Source organism: Stigmatopora nigra, unplaced genomic scaffold (genome assembly GCF_051989575.1).
Source record: "Stigmatopora nigra isolate UIUO_SnigA unplaced genomic scaffold, RoL_Snig_1.1 HiC_scaffold_26, whole genome shotgun sequence".
In the NCBI taxonomy this organism is placed as follows: Eukaryota; Metazoa; Chordata; class Actinopteri; order Syngnathiformes; family Syngnathidae; genus Stigmatopora; species Stigmatopora nigra.
The window spans coordinates 878,903-901,854 of NW_027551605.1; the positions used below are offsets into that span (position 1 = coordinate 878,903).

The 22,952-nt window shown below is 39.2% G+C and overlaps 2 protein-coding genes and 1 long non-coding RNA gene across 4 annotated transcripts; 1 reads left to right on the forward strand and 2 right to left on the reverse strand.

Annotated features, from left to right (window-relative positions):
- The first annotated feature begins 263 nt into the window (after positions 1 to 263).
- LOC144192406 (uncharacterized) lies at positions 264 to 17,529 on the forward strand. Of its 2 annotated transcripts, none has more exons than XM_077711492.1 (22): positions 264 to 657; positions 2,487 to 3,829; positions 4,091 to 7,109; positions 7,240 to 7,413; positions 8,070 to 8,108; positions 8,320 to 8,438; positions 8,998 to 9,142; positions 9,372 to 9,511; positions 10,191 to 10,317; positions 10,504 to 10,539; positions 10,718 to 10,866; positions 10,957 to 11,080; positions 11,233 to 11,378; positions 11,798 to 11,924; positions 13,897 to 13,926; positions 14,029 to 14,141; positions 14,215 to 14,347; positions 14,835 to 14,974; positions 15,866 to 15,989; positions 16,111 to 16,269; positions 16,359 to 16,515; positions 17,147 to 17,529. In XM_077711492.1, exons 1-22 carry the CDS (start codon positions 655 to 657, stop codon positions 17,233 to 17,235), a joined length of 6,636 nt encoding a protein of 2,211 aa, XP_077567618.1. In that variant the 5' UTR covers positions 264 to 654; the 3' UTR covers positions 17,236 to 17,529. The 2 variants fall into 2 exon arrangements, with proteins under 2 accessions (XP_077567618.1, XP_077567617.1); XM_077711491.1 differs by lacking the exon at positions 264 to 657 and adding an exon at positions 2,118 to 2,181.
- On the reverse strand, positions 8,456 to 12,479 carry LOC144192408 (uncharacterized). The gene is made up of 3 exons (XR_013325113.1): positions 12,329 to 12,479; positions 9,827 to 9,917; positions 8,456 to 8,530 (listed from the first exon to the last, which is right to left on the reverse strand). It is a non-coding gene; the product is annotated as an uncharacterized LOC144192408 (long non-coding RNA).
- On the reverse strand, positions 17,118 to 22,084 carry LOC144192407 (NAD(P)H oxidoreductase RTN4IP1, mitochondrial-like). Its single transcript, XM_077711493.1, has 9 exons — positions 21,517 to 22,084; positions 21,279 to 21,430; positions 20,857 to 20,925; positions 20,659 to 20,783; positions 20,422 to 20,470; positions 20,208 to 20,344; positions 19,831 to 20,014; positions 18,830 to 18,925; positions 17,118 to 18,177 (listed from the first exon to the last, which is right to left on the reverse strand). Exons 1-9 carry the CDS (start codon positions 21,785 to 21,787, stop codon positions 18,004 to 18,006), a joined length of 1,257 nt encoding a protein of 418 aa, XP_077567619.1. The 5' UTR covers positions 21,788 to 22,084; the 3' UTR covers positions 17,118 to 18,003.
- Positions 22,085 to 22,952: the final 868 nt, after the last annotated feature.

The window sequence follows — 22,952 nt, forward strand, 5'->3', positions numbered from 1 at the left end:
GGGGGTCTTACACATACCTAAAATTACAGTGCACATAAATTTAAAAGTTTCTTTCTGATACTCAAGTCAAGTTTACATTAAGGATTCCTATTAGAGGTAATCCTATAGTGCTTAGTGTCATTATATTTGCAAGTAGTATACTATACTAACTTGATGTTCATTCCTGCAGAGGGAGCCGTTACTGATGTTTTAGTCTCTCTCTCCCTCACAACAATGTCCTTTTTTTAAACAGCATTCACACTTTGTCACATGATTGATCATCTCCTGTCCGAATACAGACAAGATTAAGATACCAAGCCCAAAAGTAAGTGTCTGAAAGGACACGTCGTTGTATTTTGGTGAAACAAAAAACTGTCCGCATGTTTGTGTATGTACTATGCGCTCAATAAAACGCCTGGGGCTGTTCTGTTTCAAGCTGGGCCGTCCAGATTCCATCGACAGTCGTGTTCCCTCATTGCCACGGAAGATGAGTTGCACTTCTCAAGAAAAAAACAAACTTTGATAGACTCCTCATGACTTATAACAGCATTGTGCGGCGATCTGCAGCAGCTTAAAGCCGAGGCGATCTTTGTAGGGAGGCGCACTAAATATTCATCAGACATAACCAGAACCAGGCTTCTCTACAAGGGGGACTAGCTGGAGACCACTGTGATCATGGTAAGATTGTTAAATTCACTAAATTGGAAGGGATTCTGTGTATTGGGGTTGTACTGCAGGCATTGTGCAAGCATGACTGGTTTTGCCAAAATCTTTTCCCGTTTGAGAAACTTCTTTTTATTACTTGGATAACGCATGTGATCGCAGTCCTTTTATAGCCTCGCCAAAGTGCGAGTTTAAACTGTAAACACGACTCGCTGTGCATAATAATTAACAGACCCTGTTCAAAGCCGTGAGCCATAGTGTTACGACTTGTTAAATATTCAATTTAAGGCACACATGAGCCTTGATCTGCTTTGTTTACTTGATTAACAAATATGCTTGGTGGTTGAGGGGTTAAAAATGTGCTTCTTCTAAAAGACAGACATAGTCAAACTGCCAAATGAAACAAGCGCACGCACATTTTAGGGGGGTTTCTGGAGCGTCATTTCCCCCGTGCGATAGAGCTCAGCCTTCTTGCTGCGTTTAAATGCTGGGGAAGAAAATTTGGATTCTTAAAAAAGTACTGTAGTACTGTGTGGTATTCTCCACAAAGAACTAGATAGTTTCAGGGGAACTATTTGTTACCAACATGCTGTTTATATCTCAACAGATACTTTGTATAAGCATTAAAGGTCAATATTTCACTTTCATTGTTATCACTTGTAATGCAAAGTATGTTTAAATGACAGTATTAGTTTTAAAAAGTCATCTGCAAGTAGGTATTGTAGTAATACTACAATATACTATATATTCACTTCACAGGGTTCAAACTAATTGCATTAATGGCAATATGCATGTCAGATATCAATAAGGTTAAAGGAAAATAGATTTTTAGTTGAAAATGTTGCTTTAATTTATTTCTATTCATATGTAACCTTAAAAAAGTACAAGTATTTAGTAAGTAAGACACTGATGTACATCCCACATTGATACCATCCTTTCAAGCAACTATTAGTTATTTCGCCGAAGTGAACGACACGCTATACTAAGACTTGATGTGCCAAAGTTGCCAATCACTGGCAGAATTGACTGGTAAATAATTTGTTACCCATCCAGTTTGGTTCCAGGAAGCCGTTATAACAAGGCTCACTGAAGGCATCACGCAAACCACACAGCTGCATTTGCTGGGAGGGGGGGGGGGGGGGGGGGGGGCAGAATTTAGAGCAGCAGCACATTTCTCACATGCCACTCTACACTGTTCTTGTACAGTTGTGGATGGTCTTTAGCTGATGGACTAAAACACCAAAAGCTCATCGCTCAATTATGCCTGCGTGTGTAGAACTCACAGTGGTGCTAGCTCATTTTTTTCGGGTGGAAGAACAAGTTTAGATCTCAAGTTTGATAGAAAGGTGAGTTGCACTTGGCTACAAAATTATAGATCGATCTGTCACTTGGCTCAGGCAAAATGTCCTCTATGGGGATATTTTCTCCTTTTTTATCATTTCTGTTGTCATGTCTTTGTTTCATGGTCTGTAGGAAATTTTGCTCTAAAGCAAAATGTTCAACACCTACATAAAGACTCTGAATGATATGGTATTTACGGTAAGCTTACAGGTTATGCTCTACTGCATGTCAATACAATGCCAAGAGATGCATGGCCATTTAAAGAAAATAGAAATAAAATATCCGAAAATAAGGTATCTGGATGTCATTTAAAAAAGAACAAAAATTTTTAAACCTGCACGCTCTCATTTGTGTGTAGACAATGCACTGTATTTATAACCCTGGATGCGCTTATACTCTCTAAACAATGCAAAATAAGTGCATGGGTTCTGGAGGTCGATTTAAAAAAGATATGTTTTTTATTGCAATGCAATTTAAGTAAGTCATCTGCTTTTTTGTCATAGTCTGAGAAGCCAGAGGAACCACTGAGTCCTAGTGTCCTGGGCCGAATCGGGAGCTGGCTATCTCCATGGAGGGGAAGAAGTCCCAAAAGTCCTACAGAAAATTCTTCTCCCACCCCTGATCGAGCAGTCAAGTCGGAGGGAGAATGTTGTGAAAAATCCACACAAGATGCTGCACTGAAACACAAGCAGGAGGAGAAAGAAAAAATCTCCAATTACAATCCACTGAATCCCTCAAGAGACACTTTTCGCTTTGAAGAAGTGGACGCCACACAGTCTAGCCACAGAAAAGGCTCTGTTGTAAGCAGCAAAAAGACTCCTCCTAAAGAGGAGGAGTTTTTATTTGGCGAAAAGAAGCGAATAGGGAAGACCAAGGAGAGCTGTCATGGCACTTTGGCAAGTGGGAATTCTGACAGAACTGCCTGTCATTTAACGGATCCCTCCATTGACTCCTCCTCTGAGCAGGGTGCGGTATGGAATTGTGACCAAGTCAACAATCAGCCTTTTGCCCATAAACCAACACAGGCCCAGGCAGGAAAAAGGCTCCATGTGTATGTGGAGGACACAAGTGTGACTCATTGCGGGAAAGATTCTCTGACACAAAAAAAAGTGGTCTGCACAAGGTTTGAGAAAAATCTACCAGTCTCATCGAAACCACCAAATTCTCCAGCTTTTCCAAGCCTTGGTGAAAATACAAATGCAGATTTGAAACCGGTGGTTGTGCCACAGGAGGGAGTGTCACAGAAATTATCTGAAGACTGCCAGTTGGTCCTTGAGATAGACAACATGGGCCGTAAAAACTCTGGCAAGAAGAAAACAAAGAAAAACTTTCATGGAGATGACACATCTGGCATTCAGGAAAAAACAACAGCTCCTGAAGTCCCACCTGGGGCAGAAGGAATCCCGTCTGAAAGCTCAATGTTCTTACAACAGAGTGAATGTCCAAATAGTCATGGAGAAAAGCAGCCATTAGACTCCTCCTCCAAGGACAGCCTCACCTCGCTGGCCTCACCTGGAGGTGGGGAAAATGAGACATCCTGTCCCAAGTATTCAGACACATTCCAGGGCTCAGGATCAGTCACTGAAACCAGTTTAACATGCAACGTTGAGGGCAGAACAGACATGGAAGAGGATGACAGCTTTTACAAAGTGGAGAGGAAGACAGAGACCCCAGAGGCCAAGCGGAGAAGTATCAAGGTTTCTCGGAATGAAGTTAAACTTTTTACCAAAAATGTGCCTTTGGGCTTCAAAAAAAGTATACCAGAGGAGGACATTAAATCTAAATTGCAACAGGACTATGGCAAAAAGGAAGACAAGAAAGAGCTCAAAAAACAAGCCGATGGAAGGTATTTGTCTTATTTTCTAAATTATTGATAAATAATATTGAAGTACTCATAGCATTTACATAATAATAAAATATTTAGACACTGTTTACGGGTGATAAGCCTTATAAATAATGGGTGTGGAAACAATTTAACCTACCCATCTAGTTTTTAAATACTGCATTGTTTTAGAAAGCCTAACTCAACTCTACACCACTTGAGCAACTAAAAAAATATTCACCTAAAGTTTGTTATTATATCTTCATTTTTTTTCTTCTTACACAGGCAACAAGACAAGAAACCAGAGGAGAAAACAGTCCCTGGCCGAATTGCAGATAAGATCAACTTATTTGAGTTCCAGGGAACAGTGACAGGCCTAAAAAGACCCTTCAAAAATCCTAGGAGTGCTGATGTTTCCCCTGCTAGGAAAGCCACCGAGAAGCTCCAACCAGAATTTTTGTCAAGGTCAAAATCAGCCGAGCGATATGGCATTGGCAGTTCCAGCCCTTTGCCAGCCCAAAATGACGTTCCAATGACAGTTAAAGAGCGAGCGAGGAACTTTACAGCAGAATCTGGATACAATTCAAAATCAATGCTGCCTCAAAAATCATCCAAGACAGCAACTACAAAAAAATCCACTACATCTGTGGCATTAAAGTCGTCAAAACCCGACTATCAGGGTAAACTGGATACTAAAGCAGTGACTGGGATAACAGTAAAACCAGATGGACAGGATACCACTGCTGGGGGGGTGACAGGTTCCGCACCTCTAAAACAACATGGAGCACTGACCTCAAAGGTGGTAAATCAGGGTAAAAAATTGAACAGCCTAGAATTAAGTGATTCAACGAAAGGCACAACTGATCATGCAGAACAGATCAGCCCACGGTCCAAAGCCCCAAACAGATCTGGATCTCGGTCCAAGCGAAAAAAAAGCAAGGAGGTAACAAGTCCAATTAGCGAAAATCGTGAAAGCAAGCCAAGTTTGAGTGAGCAAGAGGCCACTTCTTTAAATACACAAGAAGATGAGCCAGTTTTTTTCCCAACCAATGAAGTCGAAGGAATTATTTCTCATAAACCAATGTTTGCAAAAGAGACACCCAATTCTGATAAACAGTCAAAGTATATTCACAGTAAAAATATTGATAAACTGGTCAACAAAGTTGAGATAATTACCAAACCGACATCCGTCAACAAAGACGATCTTGATACAGTTGCTTCTAACAGGAGCACAAAGAAACCTATTGACAAGGTTTCTGTTAGTTCATCCCAAAAGGAGGAAAAGGGCCCACCTGCTGAATGTCCGAAAATACAAGTGGAACCACCATCTCAGGGTTTACCAATAAGTACACTGAAAACAAAAGAGCCATGTAAAAAAGACACAGAAAAGGGACAGCCCCTCCAAAGCATTGGAGTAAAGAAAACAGGTCAGAGTGAGGCTAAAAATGATAATGAATCAAAGACACAACAAGTCAAAGAAACTCCACAAACGATTATCCAAACAGATAAAAAACAAACTGAAATGCCAACCACAACTTTGGGGAGTTTACAAGACAATTCCAGGAAGGCGGAATGTGTCACGACAGATAGGCCTAAAAGTCAAGCCGAGGAAGAAACAAGTTCTTTGAAAAATATCAAAAAAGCAGAGTTAGGAAAAGCTGAAGGAGCCTCAAACTTACCCACTTCAACACTAACTGTCAATCAAACGGCTACTAAAAATACAGAGACGGATAAGGTCGATATGGTTAAACAGAAGACTGGAAAAAAGAGTGTTTGGGGGTCTTCCAAGGAGGAAACAGCAACAAATGTGTCTGAGGTAGCAACAAAATCTTTAGATGGGGTCAAAAGAGAATCTAAGCCGTCAATAACTATAACAGAACAACATCATGAATTTGAACCAGTGAAAAAACTTGAAGGATCTCTTGATCTGTCCTCCAAAGAACATAAAGACAATGCTGCTGACTCAAACCGAGTGACTGTAAGAGTCTCTCATGATTTTCCAGTGCTTATAAGTGAAGAGAGTAACAATAAGGCAACTGTTAAAGAGTCTACTCGTATATCCACTCAGGGCAGTGATGCAGAAAGCCAGGGCGATGAAACTCAGCATTCGAAAGCCTCAGTTCCGGCCTCAAAAACTAAACCCTATCCCCTTCCATTTGAGGAAAGAAATAATACAATGCAAACAAGTAAGCCTATTTACTTCAAGGACTCTGACAAAAAACAGCAAAGCTCTTCTGAAAGTACCCAAACTAGAACCACAGTTATTGTAAAAGATAATAAAGAGATTGAACTCCCCCCAGTTGCGAGTGGTGCTCTTTCTTCACAATTCAACAGAGTCCAAAGCAAGGAGAGTCCAACTCCGAAAGACTCAACTCCCCCCAACACCAAAAAGATGAACTCAGACCAGTTCTCGCCTCCTAAGAGACTGCATTCTCCACGTGGACTAAGCAGAGATGATTCTTCGATTCAACAGGATGCTCCATCAAGTTGGCTGGATGTGGACTTTCCTAAACAGAGACTTAAATTCCCAAACCCAAAGCTGAGTGCTTCTGTTAGCGAAAGCAATCTTCTGGACAATGATGACCTCAATGATGAAGACTTTGTTGAGAGGATCAAGAAACTTTGCGCTCCCTTTTCCCTACCACCTCGTAAGCACAGCACACAACGGACGCCACAACCTCCATTTGCAATGCCAGCCATCAGGGAAGACTTTGAAAAGACATTCGACCCCGAGGAGTTTCAATTTGGCCTGAGGAAGAAAAATCGGTCCTTTGATACAGGCCCAAGTTTATTAGCAAAGCTCCAAAACCCCGAAAAGAAAACTCCTGTAAAGCCCACCCGGGGGAGTATTACTGATAGGTGTCTTTTGATCAGTAGTCTGGAAACGTCTCATCTAAAAGACAAGACTAATACGAAAGAAGAGGAGGGCATCAAAGAGGAGAGAGATGACCATATTGTTGTGAAATCTCGCTTACAAGGAAGCTGTGTCCTTAACAGTCTAACTTCCCCCAGTGCCAGGGCGAGAAGAAATGGCGTTCAGACCCTGCCAGAGAGAACCAACTCAACAAATGGATCATCAGATCCAACCACGCCTATTCAGACTACCACCAGTTCATTCGCTGAAAATTCCACCATGCAAATCAAAGACCAAATCCAGCCAACAGAAGCCGTGGTCAGTGACTCAGGTCCTCCATTTCCCTCCTTTAACGACATCAAGCTGCCTGACTATTTAGAGAAGTACCTCCCTCGGGATCCCTTAAAAACAGAGCAGAAAACGCAAGAACAGCTGCATATGAGAGCAGAGGTTGGTTTTTCTATGTTATTCTCATACGTGTAGATGGAAATCTTTGTCCACGTAACACACATTTTAAAGCTAAAGTATGTTTATTATACTGACATTTTTTTGTTGTTGTTTGTTTTTGTTAATTCATTAGGTTACAGCTAAAATGCCAACTCCAGCTACTGGCCCCAAAGTGGATCTAAGTGCAAAACCAAGCATGAACCTATCCAATACTGTGCCTCCTTTTGGAAATGGAAACACATCTCAAATATACCCAACAAATCCAGAGCTAAAGCAGCATCTGAGTCAGAGAATGCCTACTAATCATGTAAGAATGTCACGCACACACGCCATGTTGTTGTTTTTTAACTAAACACTAAAACATTGACAGTTCAGAGGAAATCTGACTCTGTAACGTGATCTCCTTTCAACATTGTAGTAAGATGATCATAAAAAAAAACTATGACAATTTGTACATTGAAAAGCTACATGATTTCACCCTTCCGCTCTTGTGCCAAAAATCCTCATTAGTTGAAACATAAGCCTCTCTATTTACACAAACAGTGAATCTTTTGTCAAAAAAGGTTGCCTTTGGGTAATCACAAAGACCAGACTGTCGCCTACAGCTCACAGTCATTTGTTTCACGATTTCTATGATAATGTGGAAACCCTCATTGAATGTTGCAGTTTTGGTTTTGACCAAACAATACTGAATAATATCCTCAATGGCTATCTATACTTCCATTGCTCTAAACGCGGCGTTATATGATCGGAATAGTGCTTTCGAGAAATGACCTAAACTGAGAGAATCATTTATATATATATAAAAAAAACTATAGTAAAGGCATTTGTGTCCCAGGCAGCAGAACGAAAAGGTTAGGATAATCAGTGGTGCATTAGAAATGCAGACTGGCCTCTCTTGCAGATATTTGTCATTCTCCACATAGTGTGTCATGGTAATTTCTATGTACTTCTGCCTTCTAGGCGAGGACTGCCAAAGGTTTTCATAAGAGACCTGGAAAGGTACAGTACTTACCTTGCTTCACACAGACAATTATATTTAGAGTGGATGGCACTTTGTAAAATCAGAGTTGCTGTGCAGTGAAAACATCTGTTTTTCATATGTTGTACTATGTGGTTTCAATACTATATTTAGACAATATTTTGGGCCCAGGCCTGGTATGACTACTGTCATGAATTTCATTTTGTTCCATCTCCCCATATGATTTTACAGATAATGTTGTTCCAAAAAGCTGAGTTCAGTGGGGAAGTATATGAGATCTATCGCGATGTAGAGGATGCGACTCACCTGCAGTTTTCAAACGTCATATCAGTGAAGGTCGTACGAGGATGGTGAGTTGTAAACATCTCAGGTTTTTTTTGCAAAAAACTCAAGTGCTTCTCCATTTAGTAGTGTTGGACACTCTTTATGTGCCAATGTTGCCCTGAAGGATAAGAGGCTCAGATTAATTACATTTTAATGAGTTAATAATATTGTTGTTTTTCTTAACTATTAGAATTTAGTTTTCTCCTATTTCTTTTACATGCTTTCAGTCAAAGTCAAAACATATTTTTCTAAAAAATGATATTTGCTGACTACAGTAAGAAGAATAAAGATTAGTCCTTAAAAATGCATTGTTAAAGTTTAACAGTGTAAATTAGAAAAAACAACCAAAGTGGCAAATGCCTTGTTTAGCAAATGCCTTGTTTAGCAAACTGCGGTGAGCCAACCAATAAAGAAAGCAGCCAAGTCAAACCAGTAAACCAATTGTTGTTACAAAACAAAGAGCCAGTTTAGCTCTCCTCACTATCTTCAAAAAATGTCTTGTGCCTGTATTTTATAACACTCCAAAAGACTATAAAATCATGCATTTCTTTTTCAATTAATTTAAGAATTGTTCTTTTACCACAGCTGGATTCTCTACGAGAAACCAAATTTTCAAGGACGCTGTATTGCTTTGGAAGAGGGTGGGCTCGAGTTGGGAAACGAGTGGGCAGAACCCGAGTCAAACAACACCTCACCAATGCTGATTGGGTCCATTCGTCTTGCTGTCCGTGTGAGTGTGTCTTCCGAATGACTTCAACTCTTTTGACCTTTTCGATACGTTATCATGAGCAAACACTGTATGCCATCTCACAAATAGACAGTATTATCACATTTGTATTCACGGTAAGCTCCTGGACAGCTACATTTAAAATCACTTTGTTCCAGTTCCAAGGAATGATTTAAAGTCGGATCATGCCTCACTGCTAATAAATGCCATTTTGTCCCATTTCCTTCTGCAGGATTACAGCACCCCTCAAATTGATCTGTTCGCCGAACCCGAGGGCCACGGTAGAGTGACATCTTACCATGACGACGCCATAGAGATTGGCTCGTTTGGCATCCCGCTGAGCACTGCTTCTATCCAAGTTCACTCTGGGGTGTAAGTAACTCATAGATATAAGTACCGTATTTTCCGGACTATAAGTCGCACTTTTTTCATAGTTTGGCCAGGCCTATGACTAATAATCAAGTTATTTTTTTCTCTCTGACCAATGACAGCTTGTGATGCTGTTTTTTAGGCTATAGTTATCTGAAAAACAGTTATATGCTTCTAGCAAGCAAATACACTTAAATAGTCCTCATCTTGGGATAGACACATAATAGAAATAGTGTTTTCCAAGGGATAATCTATTCTAGATTTTTTAACATTAAGGATGTTGGATGATTTGTACGCTGTGATCAATTGGATACTTACAGTTTGAAGCACATGGATTCTGTCATCACTTGCTTCCTCATTGTTTGTGGTGACTCAAGTGATTGCGGAGGAATGTCTGTCGTGCTGATGCCTGTTAGAAGACACGAGGTGGTAAATGAGAGGTTACTTAGAAAGTGAAGAGAGAATGTGAGTCTCAGACAAAAGGTGTGGCAGAGAAAGGAGAAAATGTAACGCCCCTTGAATGAATCAGACAGGGGACGTGTTTTTTTTTTGCCCAAGGCCTTGCAGTAATAACTTTGGAAATAAGATTTTGTAGATTATCGAATCTTGTGTTTCACATCATGGATGTTAATGGATCATCCATACAAATGATTTAAACGTATTTTTTTTCCCTTGCCCTAAGGTGGCTGGTGTTCAGTGATCCAGGCTTCGAGGGTATGCTTGCTGTTTTAGAAACAGGAGTGTACCCCTTTCCTGAGGCTTGGGGCTTCCCATCGCCTTTTGTGGGATCTCTCAAACCACTAAAAATGGTTTGTAGCATTTCCAATAAAGCATTTTGCATTACCAGTATTATAGAACTGCCAAAGTAATGGACATAAAACACAACTCTTGTGACAATAACCTTTGGAAAAAAAGGGAAATCTTGGCTAAGTTTTGTCAAAATTCCTACAAATATGGCCAAGGTCTGTGCTGACATTGTTCATCTTTTTTTTCAGGGAGGTTTTAAAGTGGAAAATCCAAACGAAGTTAAGGTAAGGAATTTAAGTTCAATACACTTGGGTGTTTTAAGTTTGAAGTCCTGACTTATTGTGTGCTAATTTCTTCCAACCCACACTCTATAAGAATAAATAATAAAAATGACTAATATTATAAACATAATAGCAACATATGAACTTTGCTGAAAAGGTTTTCCTTACTGCTTTTTTCCAGGCTTTGGTTTACGAAAAGCCTGGACTAGAAGGTTCCTTTTTGGAAATCGACAGTGACATTTTCAACCTCTGTGACAATGAAGGAGACGAAACAAACCCTGATACCCTCAAGCTCAAGTCTGTGGGTTCTCTGAAGATAATCGGAGGATTGTGAGTTGTTGCTCTTTTGGCGGTATTTTGGTCAAGGTGGTCTCCATCTTCACTTATGAAGGCATCAACCGAAAATCAATTGTTTTCCAGCTGGGTCGGCTATAGTGAGGAAGGGTTTGAGGGACAACAGTACATGCTGGAGGAAGGAGAGTACCTGGACTGTAATGACTGGGGAGGTTCGGGGCAGATACTCTCATTACGCCCTACTCTGTCTGTAAGTGAAGTTTATTCAGGCTTCTGAACCCCAAAAACACGTATCAATTAATTGTGGCACTTGTAATAAGAACTAAAAACGTTTTGAAAGTTTCTCTGGATGATGAGGTTTTCTAGGAATAAAAACAATATTTTTGTTTACATTTGCTGCAGGATTTCCTTTCGCCACACCTAAAAATGTTCAGCAACCAAGATTTCAGTGACCGAGGCAGCAATATCGACCTTATCGTGCCTGTCATGAATATGGATGACACAGGTTACGGCACCAAGACGGAGTCTGTTGATGTCAGCAGTGGAATGTAAGAATGGGCTCCAACTAAACAATTATGTGACAACTACTGTGAATTGTTGTGTATTCGGCCATACAGTGGGAGGGCAGTGCAGGCGTGTGGGTAGCATTAAAGTTACCACACCCATGCAGACATGTCAACACAAGTAGGTTAGCAACAGTCTGCCACACCTTAACCAATGATAACTTATTGCCAGGGGGAATAAACAAACAGAGAAGGCAGAGCCAATGGGTGCCCATGATTCAACTGTTATGTGGACATAAAGCCTATATTATTCATTCTAAAAATACATATTTTATTATGTAACAGTCTCTGCAGTTGCATTATTTACTATGGATTTTGATCAAGGAAATTTAGTCATTTAACCATGCAGTGACCACACTATAATTAAGAACATAAAATATTAACAGTTTATGTTTTCTCCTTAGCTGGGTTGTGTTTGAAGAACCTGGTTTTTGTGGGGAGTCTTACATCTTGGAAAAAGGATTGTATGGAAATCCGGAAGACTGGGGGTCACTGCAACATCGGATTGGCTCAGTGATGCCTGTTGTACTGGTAATGCAAACCTTTTCATTTTTACTTACTGGTTCCAAGCTACAAATAAAAAATATCAATTTGTATAGCACAGTGAAAGCACACATACAGTAAATAATAATTTAAATACTAATACTGATATCTGTATCCATAAAAACATTACAGGAGTATAATTCGGATGCACTTTACGTCTGACATTTACTGTATTGTCATGAAGTATAATGAGATTTGTATTTCTTTAGGAAATGTGGCATATTTTCATGACGTATGCAAGACAAAAACATATTGAGTACTCATTCTGGGTACAAATGTGTCATCAGTAAATCCCTATTATATAATAATCAGGTCACCGAGACAAACAATCATTCAGTCATAGTGGAAAAAAATTAATAAATTAAACAAGACGGAATGTTGAATCAACTTACCAGGCATGTTTTTTGGGATGTTTGAGGAAATCAGGGCTGGTGTAGAAAAACCACACAAGCACAGGGAAATCACACAACAGGGCCAGTATGGTCGAACCCTTGATCTCAGAATTGCGTGGCGTCATCCTATCCACTCATCCACCGTGCCACTTGTGTAACAATTAAAGGAAGTTTAATTTCATGATTATAAAGATGTATAAAATTAATATTGAAAATATTCAAGGGATCATGATGTTTTCCAAAATATTCAAACAATTCTAAGACACGTGATGAAAAAATAGGGTTACTTCGAAATATATTGAGATCAAATCCAACAGGTGTGCGTAATTATGCACGCGATGTTATTTAAAGTTTAAATCAATAAATATTTATTACAAACATCATCGCCAATGAAATATATTCTACATTTTGTCAAGGAAAACCGCGTATTCGATACACAATTATTCTGTTGGACTCAACAGGTGATGGAATTTAGTGTTGGGTACATTGTTTTTGCTCTGCTTTAAACTCCAACAAAAATAAACAGATTAGGGCAGGATATTATTCCTGCAGAAGTTAACTTTCTTACTATTTTGTGGGCCATCGCTGTATATTGATGAGATCGTTGTTTAATCGTGATTTCGTGTACCAAATATTCAAACGTGCGCCCCTGTGCGCCACAAACACCGAACTTCCGCGTTTGTGGTGCATTCAATGACTTCATCTTTCACGGAAATTCCAAACCTTAGTGATTATCAATGTACGCTCAAATATTATTTGAATATTAACCTATATATGTCATATCGTGTGTCTCATATAGCCTGGCAGGGTGTTTCTTTCATACTTATGAAAGGTTTGTCTGTCACCTTTGCATATAATAAACCCTCCTTGTTGAGAATGTGTTGCAATTATAAGTTAAGTAAATTATTGATTATCATTATATTTGCTATATATTTTATTGTTTCACCAAGTTGTGGCTACTAATACTATTATTTTCTTTCCCTAATTTTAATTGTAGTGTATGAGATTTAGATATCTGTTTATTTCCATGGAGTTCTGTAACAAATTTTCTAAATGTGGGCAGAAACAATTGCAGTAGTAACTTCATGCAAGTGAAAGGTAGTTTTTAATTTTACATGTTTTTCTAACCAAAAAAAGCAGTACTAAATGTGCATTTGGCAATGTTTACGATTAAACTACAATTAGGGTAATGCATACAAGGTCTACAGTATAAAAGGAATACTGTGTGTGATAGTGGAATCCTAATAGTCGGCATGTTCAATGACATTGACTTTCATTCATGTGACAAGTCACATTACCCCTGTGCGTGTCCTCACTTGATACAGAGAACTGACAAGTTTTCATAATGTTGAGCCTCTTTCCAACATGTGACCGAAAAATCCAGAGCGAATGAAATGCCCACTAAATGAGGAAAATATTTGTCAGATGCTCGTGGTGACTCATAGAGGGTTTTTTCCTGTTCCAAAACCACATGATTATGAGTCTCCATTGTTTTGCACTGAAAAGTACCCAAAAAGTTATACGACTGCAAAGGGGAAAAAAAATAACTCTTTGTTATTGTGTTTCAGGACAATTTTGAGAACACAGCTAAATTCATAGTAAGTGATAATTGTACATTTAACTTGGAATCCTTACAAGAACTCACAATGGCTATTCATGGCAAGTTATAATGTTCCATGTGCTTTGCGTTGTGTCCGTAGGTGCAACTTTTCTCCCAGCCAAGTTTTCAAGGCACTGCTCTTACTTTAGAGTCCAGTATGGCGACCTTCCAAGAAGGCTTCTCAGTGGCTTCCTGCAAAGTTTTGGTGGGCAGGTGAGCAAGTTTCTTTTTTCAATGTCAACCTAATGTTGTTGATTTGAGCTTACTCTGTGTTTACATCCCATAGCTGGCTCGCATTTGAAGGCACGGACTATGCTGGTAGGATGTATCTACTGGAGGAAGGGAACTACCAGGATGTGAGGGCAATGGGTTATAGCAATGCAAATGCAACTATCCGCTCTGTACAGACTGTGGGCTTTGTAAGTTGATTATCTCTCACATGATGGACAACAAAATTAGATAAAAAATGAAATCTCATTTTAAAAAAAAAAAGTGTGCATAATGATTCTCTAGCATGATTAACTTAGTCCCCAATTGAGGTAACTAAGAATACTTCTACGAACATGTCCCAAAGGAATGTAAATATACACAAACTATCATCTTACCATAAATAATATACAGCTTAGAAGTGACACTCTACAAAATCTACACACAAATTGTATAATAACTTTTTTTGTTTGGAAAAAAAAAATCTTTTCTATTGATTTAATCCCCAAATGTTCTATTACAAGGCTTTTAGCCAACACCGTGCCCAGCAAAACTATGGCGAGTAGGTACAAAGGTTAAGTGTTGTCTGTTTCCATGTTTCCATGGTTACACTACAAAAATCTCCATTTGACTTTACATGGCATGCCGCACTCCACCCACTGCTTGTAGTATTTTAAAAGCTTCTCTGTCCTCTGGCAGGAGTTCTCCCAGCCTTCCATCATTCTTTTCGAACGAAGTGGTCTGCGTGGAAAGCGGGTGGTGCTGACGGATGGGTGTGTCAACCTTCAGCTGGCTGAAGGGTGTGCTCGGATCCAGTCCTTGCTAGTAGAGGGGGGCATGTGAGTACATTCATTACTGCACTGGTCGTCTAGGCTGCGATCGAATTGCCTACAAATTGACTACTTTCTGCAAATATGACATCTTACTGTAGTGCAGGCCCGTTTTTGTCACGTATTACCTATTCAGAACCACAAAAAGTACATCATAGGTCTTTACCCTACATCTAACTCAGTCCAACATAAGAAAAAAAAAATCAATAGAAGAGAATAACTGGCAAATAAGTCTGAATCCTAACAGAAATATACTGTACATAATAGTCAGCAAACACAGCTGTGACTTTCAAGGTAAACATGCAGAAGAAAGAATTTTCAATACAAGTCCTATACAATGTAAGACATAGTGAAACCTTGAAGATTGAACACAACCAAGGACATTGGTAGTCTTGAAAAAGAAAAAATAATGGAAATGGTTAAAAAACAATGTTTATACAATGTAGTATATGATTTTGGTTACACAAAAAGTAAAGGGAAATCAAGTTTATTCTGTAAAAAGATGGAGTTTGAGTGCGAAAAAAACAATGTCGGTGCTTCTTTTAGAGCATTATAACACTGGCTGACATGGATGACCAGGGAAATCTGCTTCTGATGTGTTACATTCAAACCACCGGTGTGAGCCTGAATGGAGGAAATATAAAGCATACTGTGTGAGAGAAAACACTAGCAGTAGAACTCCAGCTGCTCACAACCTGAAAGGCAGACAAATTTAAGCTAAAAGGGTTTAATTTTGCATCATGTGTCTCTTAGTGGCGGTACCATAGCACTTGAGTGGGTAGAATGTTGCAAAACAAGTAGTGTTGTATTGTTTGATTCGGGTATTTTGGTACTTTCCAAAACCTCTTAAAAGCAGACTGGTACATCATATGTGTGTCTGTTTGCTTTCTGTTTTGTCAGGTGGATATTATATGAGGGCATCAATTTCCGGGGGGCTCAGATTTTAATCAAACCCGGTGAGGTACCTGACTGGCTCCAGTTTAGCAAGTGGAATAAAATTGGATCCCTCCGACCCCTTTTACAGGTACATAAGAAAAGCCTACTTTCATAAAGCTGAATGTATGACAGTAATGTTAACTCAGTACTTGAAAACTGATCATTATAACCGCAACACTTTTACTTTTGATTTCATGTTCTCTATATAGAGGCATGTACATTTCAGGTTAAGAAACAGACAAACGGGACTGATGATTTCATTGACCGGTGATCTGGAAGAGGTCAAACTGCTACGGATTCAAGAAGCCGAGGCAACTGACGGCCTTGAGCAGATCTGGGTCTACCGTGGCGGCCATCTCCATTGCAAGGTACCAGGGTGACAGCGTTGTTTCCACTAAAAAAGGAACAATAAAAAAGAGAATGTACTAACTTTGTGGGTGGTGATTGCATATTCCAGCTCCTTGAAGAGTGCTGCCTCAGTCCCAGTGGGAGTGTGATCATTGCAGGAAGCCGGGTGGGCCTCACATCAGAGGGAGACAACCACGTGTGGAGCATAACCCCTGAGGGTTTTATTCGCTATTTGCCCAACCCTGATCTAGTCTTGGAAGTGAAAGGTGAGCTTCTAATGGTATAAAAATACAGATAATGATTTATTTTGTTTCTTTTTAACCAATGTGTCACTGTGAGGGATCATCCGGTGGCAAAATTATCCAAATTTTGGAAGTAGTGACCTAAGAAACTATTTAAATGTACCTATTACACCTTATATCTTGTCATTAGACTTCACTTGATGCCATCTATACAACAGAACGATATGTTCCAGGCTCAGTTCTGAGAATGCAAATTAGTTGAACATTCACTAGGAATTATTATTTCCGTTTATGCATCATGCCCTGGTTATTCCAGTCCAGATTTCTGCATCCTTGTCCACACTGACACCTTGTGGAATAAAAGCAAGAGTGGAATGTGAATCTGGGTTAATAAACAACTGCATTTGTGGTTTTATGGACAATTCAATTTGTCCTGTTAAAACATTCATAATAATAGTTTGGGGATTTATGGCACCACTTTCAATATCCCACAGGGAAACTGTTCTAGAATAGGAATCATTTGGAAGATAAATTATTCCCTATTTGGTGATTCTACTCCATGTGGTTATATCCTGAATTTATATGTAGTATTAAACATGTTTAAATATTTAGACTATCACAAAATGTTGCATTTATGTGTTGTATTTTATTGCAGGGGGGCTTCATTATGACAAAAACCAAGTCATTCTCAACTCTCTGGATCCACATAAAGCACAACAAAAGTGGGATGTAGAAATTATTTAAGACTCTTGTGTGTATTAAGACAATTGTTTGAGGACTATGCTGCAATGTTTGTTGTCATTGAAAGACCTGTTTAAGAATGTATTACTACCCAAGTCAAAATACAAGCGTTAGATTGGAATGTATTAGTAAATCTTCCAATACTACAGCTAATGTTATTGTTTTGCTTTTTCAATGATTGAATAAATCAGTTCACGTTTTGTAATTAACTTAAACAGTGTTATTACAGCTCATCTATTTTTATTGCTAGATATATTATCTTTTATTCAACATTAAAAAAAAAAAGTACTTTCCCTGGCTTGGTCGGTGGTGTTTAATTATATGCATGCCTACACGATGACACTCCAAGATGATGAATATAAATTGCTTATCACAAGAAAAGATGCATGCATTTTAATGAATACTCATTAAAATCATCCTGAGGGATTTGCAGTGTTGAGATAATACATTTTTCCACAAATCCTCAAAAATCAATCCATAATTTATATATTTTTTGACTTAAAATCCTTTATCACACTCCACCAATAACCATCACAACTTGTCAAAAAGAAGCTGATAAAGCATATAAATATACATTCAGATGTTTTTAGGTACAACATGAACAAAAGCTATTTAATTGTTCTTGTAATAGTCATAGTGGGAAACATCACCATGATGTAAAAGGTCACTTTTAAGGTACCTTGTGATGATTTTTTCAAGCTATTTTGTCCCACTTTCTCGTCCTGTGTCATTTAGAGGACGGCCTAAAAATTGCACAGCATCCATTCTCGTTTAGATTTGTGTTGTTGTTTCCTGAGCAATATCCTGCCCTATTTCTTGCTCCTCTCCATCTTTCTCCTCTATTACCCTGATGACTGTCTTGCCTCGGGCATGGCCGTGCTCCAACTTCTGAAAAGCCTGAGGTACCTGGCTGAATGGAAATTGAGCTTCCACCACTGGTAAGACCTATCCATAAAACATAGCAAAGAAAAACAACAAAAAATGTTGTAATCAAATCAGAAAAATGAGTAAAATCATCTTTATAAAGACCAGTGCACCTGGATATTTGATTTTACTGAATATACCTGGTTACCAACTGAACAATTATGTATGTCTACTGTAAATACTGTATATCCAATGAACAATTAGAATTCCTGAGCTGCCAATGTGGAAAATGTGAGGGCAGGGTATAGAATGTGATGAGGCTGGACAATCCTGCACAGCTCTAGCCAGTTATTCTGGTCAGCATCTCTCGTTATTAACAATGAATAGTGAGAGCCGGCTGTCACACTGAAAAAAAAAACTTTTGACTGAGTGTAATACTTTGTGGGGTGTGGGGAGGTGGATGAGTGTCCCCATAGCTTCCCACCACAGGTCTAAATCAGCTGCTTGTTCTAAGCCCCCCTGGACAAAAGGTCCAATGCGACTGTGCGAATAGTTGCTCAGCATAATGTAAAAATCCACTCAGCATCCCAACACTGATTCAATCGGACGATACCCGACTAGCACAACAAGAATGTTATGTTTACTTCAGGACAAATTGCAGGGGGAATGTAAGGAATTCATGATAAGCAATCTTAAATTTCATCACATTATCAGTAGTAAGTTAATACAGTACCTTTCCGGCATCTATAAGTCTGCTGACCTCATCCAGACCATATCCATCTGGAGCATAGAATCCCCAACGGTAAAATACTCCATTTGAAACCATATTCTAGAAAGGAGAACAAATTTAAGGTAATAATTAGAAAGCAAGTTATTACCATTCCAAGTCACATCATATTATTTCTATTGTATGATACAAAGACTATGATAATTTAATTAGGGACTCTTATGACCTCTTTTTTTAACTATCTAAAAAGTATGATAATAGCATTGCTTTAAGGAAAATGTTCAGGAGTTCCTTTCCAATAGAATCCCATTTATCAAGGCAAAATGTTTTAATGTTCCTTCAACCTTGAATAGTAAAAAAAAAAAAAAGTTCAATGAATGAATTCCACACAGAGAAAAGGGACTGGCCTTCTCTTTTGGGTTTTCAATGTCAAGCAGGCAAATCAAAATAGTGAACGGAAGTAATAACTATGTGTGAAATGATTTTGTTTTCAGAAGCACCCCTGCAAAAAAAGGTTTTTAAACTTTTCAACACTCATTGATTCTTTCCGAGAATTAATTTCAGCCTTGACCTGCCTCCATTTGAATACATGAAGAAGCCATATTCTTCTCTCTAATTACAGTTTTGACACCAACAAGTTTTGGATCCTCACTCTATTCGATTTATGAGGATGTTAAACAGTAGAGGGCTCAGTTGAGCTATAATGTTACTGTAACAGAGGCACTCTGAGGGCGAGACCACTGACCAGCTGCCTGCTGCCATGGACAAAAGAGGCTGGTAGGCTTGGCAAGAAACATACAAACACTGCTATTTGCTGGGTGTGGAGGGGGCAATTGGCTACAATCTGCACAAACACTACATACTGCTGTTTCAGCAACAGGTGTACGCTTGGCACACGCAGGCGAATGCCACCCCTTACAACTCATATCTATCCTGCTACTAGACCTGATCAACTGATTGCGTAGACCCCACATGCATTGATTCCGTGGGATGTTTGAATGTGTTACCTGTATGACTTTTGTACTTAAGGTGGAGCCGGCATGAAGGAATCCATCCAGCAGACCACGGGAATCAGTTTGGAAGAGCAATGGTGATACCAGTGTGACGTACTTTGCCCCAGACCAGGGTTTTAGCAAGCCCACTACCCACTCCTCAGTGTCACCACCCACACAGTCCAATACGACGTCGAATCTGGCAATTAAAAGGCATACATGTAATTCGCTCTATTGGGATATTACTACATTGTTAATCTCACTTGTTTGGTGTGCAATAATTGTGTACGCTGATCTTCAGTCATGGAAACTAGACTTATTACTTAATGAAAGATTTAATCAGAAATCAATGTAATATGTATAAAAATAAATTCCACAATCATTGCACTCACTTTTCCATCATTTCTAGCTGGTCTATTGCATCTTCCGCAGTGTAATCCACAACCTCATCAGCTCCAAGTCCTCTGACCAGGCCCACTGCATTTGGAGAACATGTGACTGTAATATGGGAACCCCAGACTTTTGCCAACTAGCAGGACATAGGGAGAAAAAAATTATATAAACACGATAGTAGGACAGAAGGCTAAACTTGGATCTTAGGCTCACCTGAATAGCAATGGTCCCAACACCTCCTGATCCTCCAGTGATCAAAACTCTATGAAATCACATTCAATTAGTGTCCCACCTTGGCAAACATGGTGTGCAGTTAAAGAATATTGGATTTAAAGAGGAGTGTGTTCTTTTGTTTTACAAACAGTCAAAGAATTACACAGTTTATATAGTGTTCTGTGTGTGAATGATGAGGGAATGGAGCTAAGTGTTCACTATCAGGTGGATTCTTGCCTTTTATCGGGGGCACTCTCTTTGCAAAGACCACCCGCATGAACAAGTGCAGAGAGAGCAGTGCTGGCTGCATATGGGATGGATGCCGCCTCCATGTGACTCAAAGTTTTAGGTCTGGGGGAAACCTGCAAGAGACACTCATACATCAACTGTTGCCATTCTAAATGACTTCAAAATATAGCATCGCTAAATACTCACCTCGTACTCTGATAGATTGACAAACTCTGCCAGAGTGCCCTGTTTCCATGGGGGCACTGCAGCCCAAACCTGGAGCATATTATGAGATATCAGATCAAGGTTCTTTTAAATATCATTAATCAGTTCATTGTGAGAGTCATTTGTTGTCCATAGAGATAGTGTACAATGTTATAAGTAGATTAGAGAAAGAACATTTGCACATAATTATATTGTACATTCACTGCATGGAATTCTTATAAGTCAATTACTTTCTAGGCAGAGATGCTAATGTTAGTCTTTGTATAAAATTATGATGTCATTATTGAATCTATGTTACAGAAGGGCAGAATACAGAATATAGAATCTGATGCACACATATTGATCATCAAATTTTAACAGGAGCAATTCTTTGTTTATGTCAAGTCTTGGACATTTCAAAGTACCTCATCTCCTGGTTCAAAATGTGTAACCTCAGATCCACACTCCACCACAACACCAGACACATCTCGACCCAGGATCAGAGGAAAACCTTCATCGTTGTTCATAATTGAAAATGGGTCCTTACGTAGCTTAAGAATCTTAGCTCCATATCCTCCTAGAATTGGGAATGAAAATATGAACATTACAAAAAGTAGCCAGACTTGGGTGCATGTAAATTCATTAAGGGAGCATCCCACTCACCCCTCATGGCCAGATCCAAAGGGTTGAGACTTGCAGCGTGCACTTGGACGATCACTTGGCTGGACGAGGTAACCGTGGGCATTGGCATGTCGTCTGAGTACCTGAGTACTTCATTCGTGCCAAAGTCATCGATAACCCAGGCTGACATTTGGCTCTGGGCTCTCCAAGCTGAAGTACTGACATGTTTTCGGAAAGATCGTCCACCCCCTGCGGTTCGTGTTGGTGTCAAAGTTGCAGCTCTGAGTAAGTGAAGTAACCTTGTGTATGCCATTGATCAGGATACAAACTTAAACCCGTCTTCTAAATGTCAGTGCCAACAAGGACAGTTTTAGATGCATAACCCTGAGAGCTGCATGGAGAAATATGGAAGTTCCTCGCGATCGTGCAACAAAATCCCGACGCGATTACTATAGAAGATCATAAAGATTAAGCAGGCTATACTTAGGTGCATGCAATAATAATAATTTGGGCTAGATTCTGAGTAAAATGTGAAGACAAGCAGTGCTATGGCTGGCTATCTTGGTGGCTACATAACATGCAAACCTTTCACCTCTCAGCAGCAGCCAATCACATTTCCTGTTACTGACATTGTGACCAATGGCGTTTTGGTGCGCTATAGACGTCACCCTTGTGTCAAATGCAATGTTTTGGTTTTCCTTGAGCGTGTTGAGTCACTTATGAGAGGATAACAGCAATATTAGGCTTACAATATAATAAGAATAGGAAACAACAATATAATGTTGGCTAATTGAACAAAACTAAATGTTTCATTCCACCAACTGTGAATGAGATGTCTTGATTCTAATATTAATTATAACCACTATAATTAAAGTGATGTCATTTATTATTTTCATGACTACTTATGAATAACTTTAACTTTTTGGGTCCCTGATTGAGCAATTTATTAAAATGAGCTGATTCAGCATGTAACCAGGCAGCACACAGTGCTGTCATTATGATCACAGCTCACAAGGGGGAAAAGGACACACTGGAAACTAGGTGCTTTGTCTGCACAGGCTCATTACAGTGGGCCTGCCTAATGAATTATTACCCCTGACTGATGCTCACATAAATAGAATCCTGTTTTACTGATGGTTCCATTCTAAGAGAAGCCCTTAGACAGGTTGGAGCATTAAATCGACTGGTTACATTGAAAAACTCACATATGCTTATCTCAACATTTTTTGTGCCCAAATAAATTGATTAAGATGGCATCCATTCATGCATGGATGGAGCGCTATGCTAAAACAAATTCTGGGTTGAACTTTTCCTCAGTGAAAATCATGGGTTAGTATTTTAACATAGTTATTAAAGTATCAAACTTAAGTCCTTATTCAAGCCAATTTAATCTGCATCAAATCACAACTAAAGTTCTGTAATTACTCGAGCAAACATGAATATCAGCCACATCCATTATAGAAATGTCAGTCCCTGCT

Excerpts from the sequence above, each read along its gene's own strand:
- LOC144192406 (XM_077711491.1), top strand. The coding sequence starts at position 2,137 with ATGTTCAACACCTACATAAAGACTCTGAATGATATGGTATTTACG. Across the intron at positions 3,830-4,090 it reads AAAAAACAAGCCGATGGAAG|GCAACAAGACAAGAAACCAG; the intron begins GTATTTGTCTTA and ends CTTCTTACACAG. Across the intron at positions 7,414-8,069 it reads AGAGAATGCCTACTAATCAT|GCGAGGACTGCCAAAGGTTT; the intron begins GTAAGAATGTCA and ends TCTGCCTTCTAG.
- LOC144192407 (XM_077711493.1), bottom strand. The coding sequence starts at position 21,787 with ATGGCATACACAAGGTTACTTCACTTACTCAGAGCTGCAACTTTGACA. Across the intron at positions 20,471-20,658 it reads GAGAGTGCCCCCGATAAAAG|AGTTTTGATCACTGGAGGAT; the intron begins GCAAGAATCCAC and ends GTGATTTCATAG. Across the intron at positions 18,926-19,830 it reads TAAGTACAAAAGTCATACAG|AATATGGTTTCAAATGGAGT; the intron begins GTAACACATTCA and ends TCTCCTTTCTAG.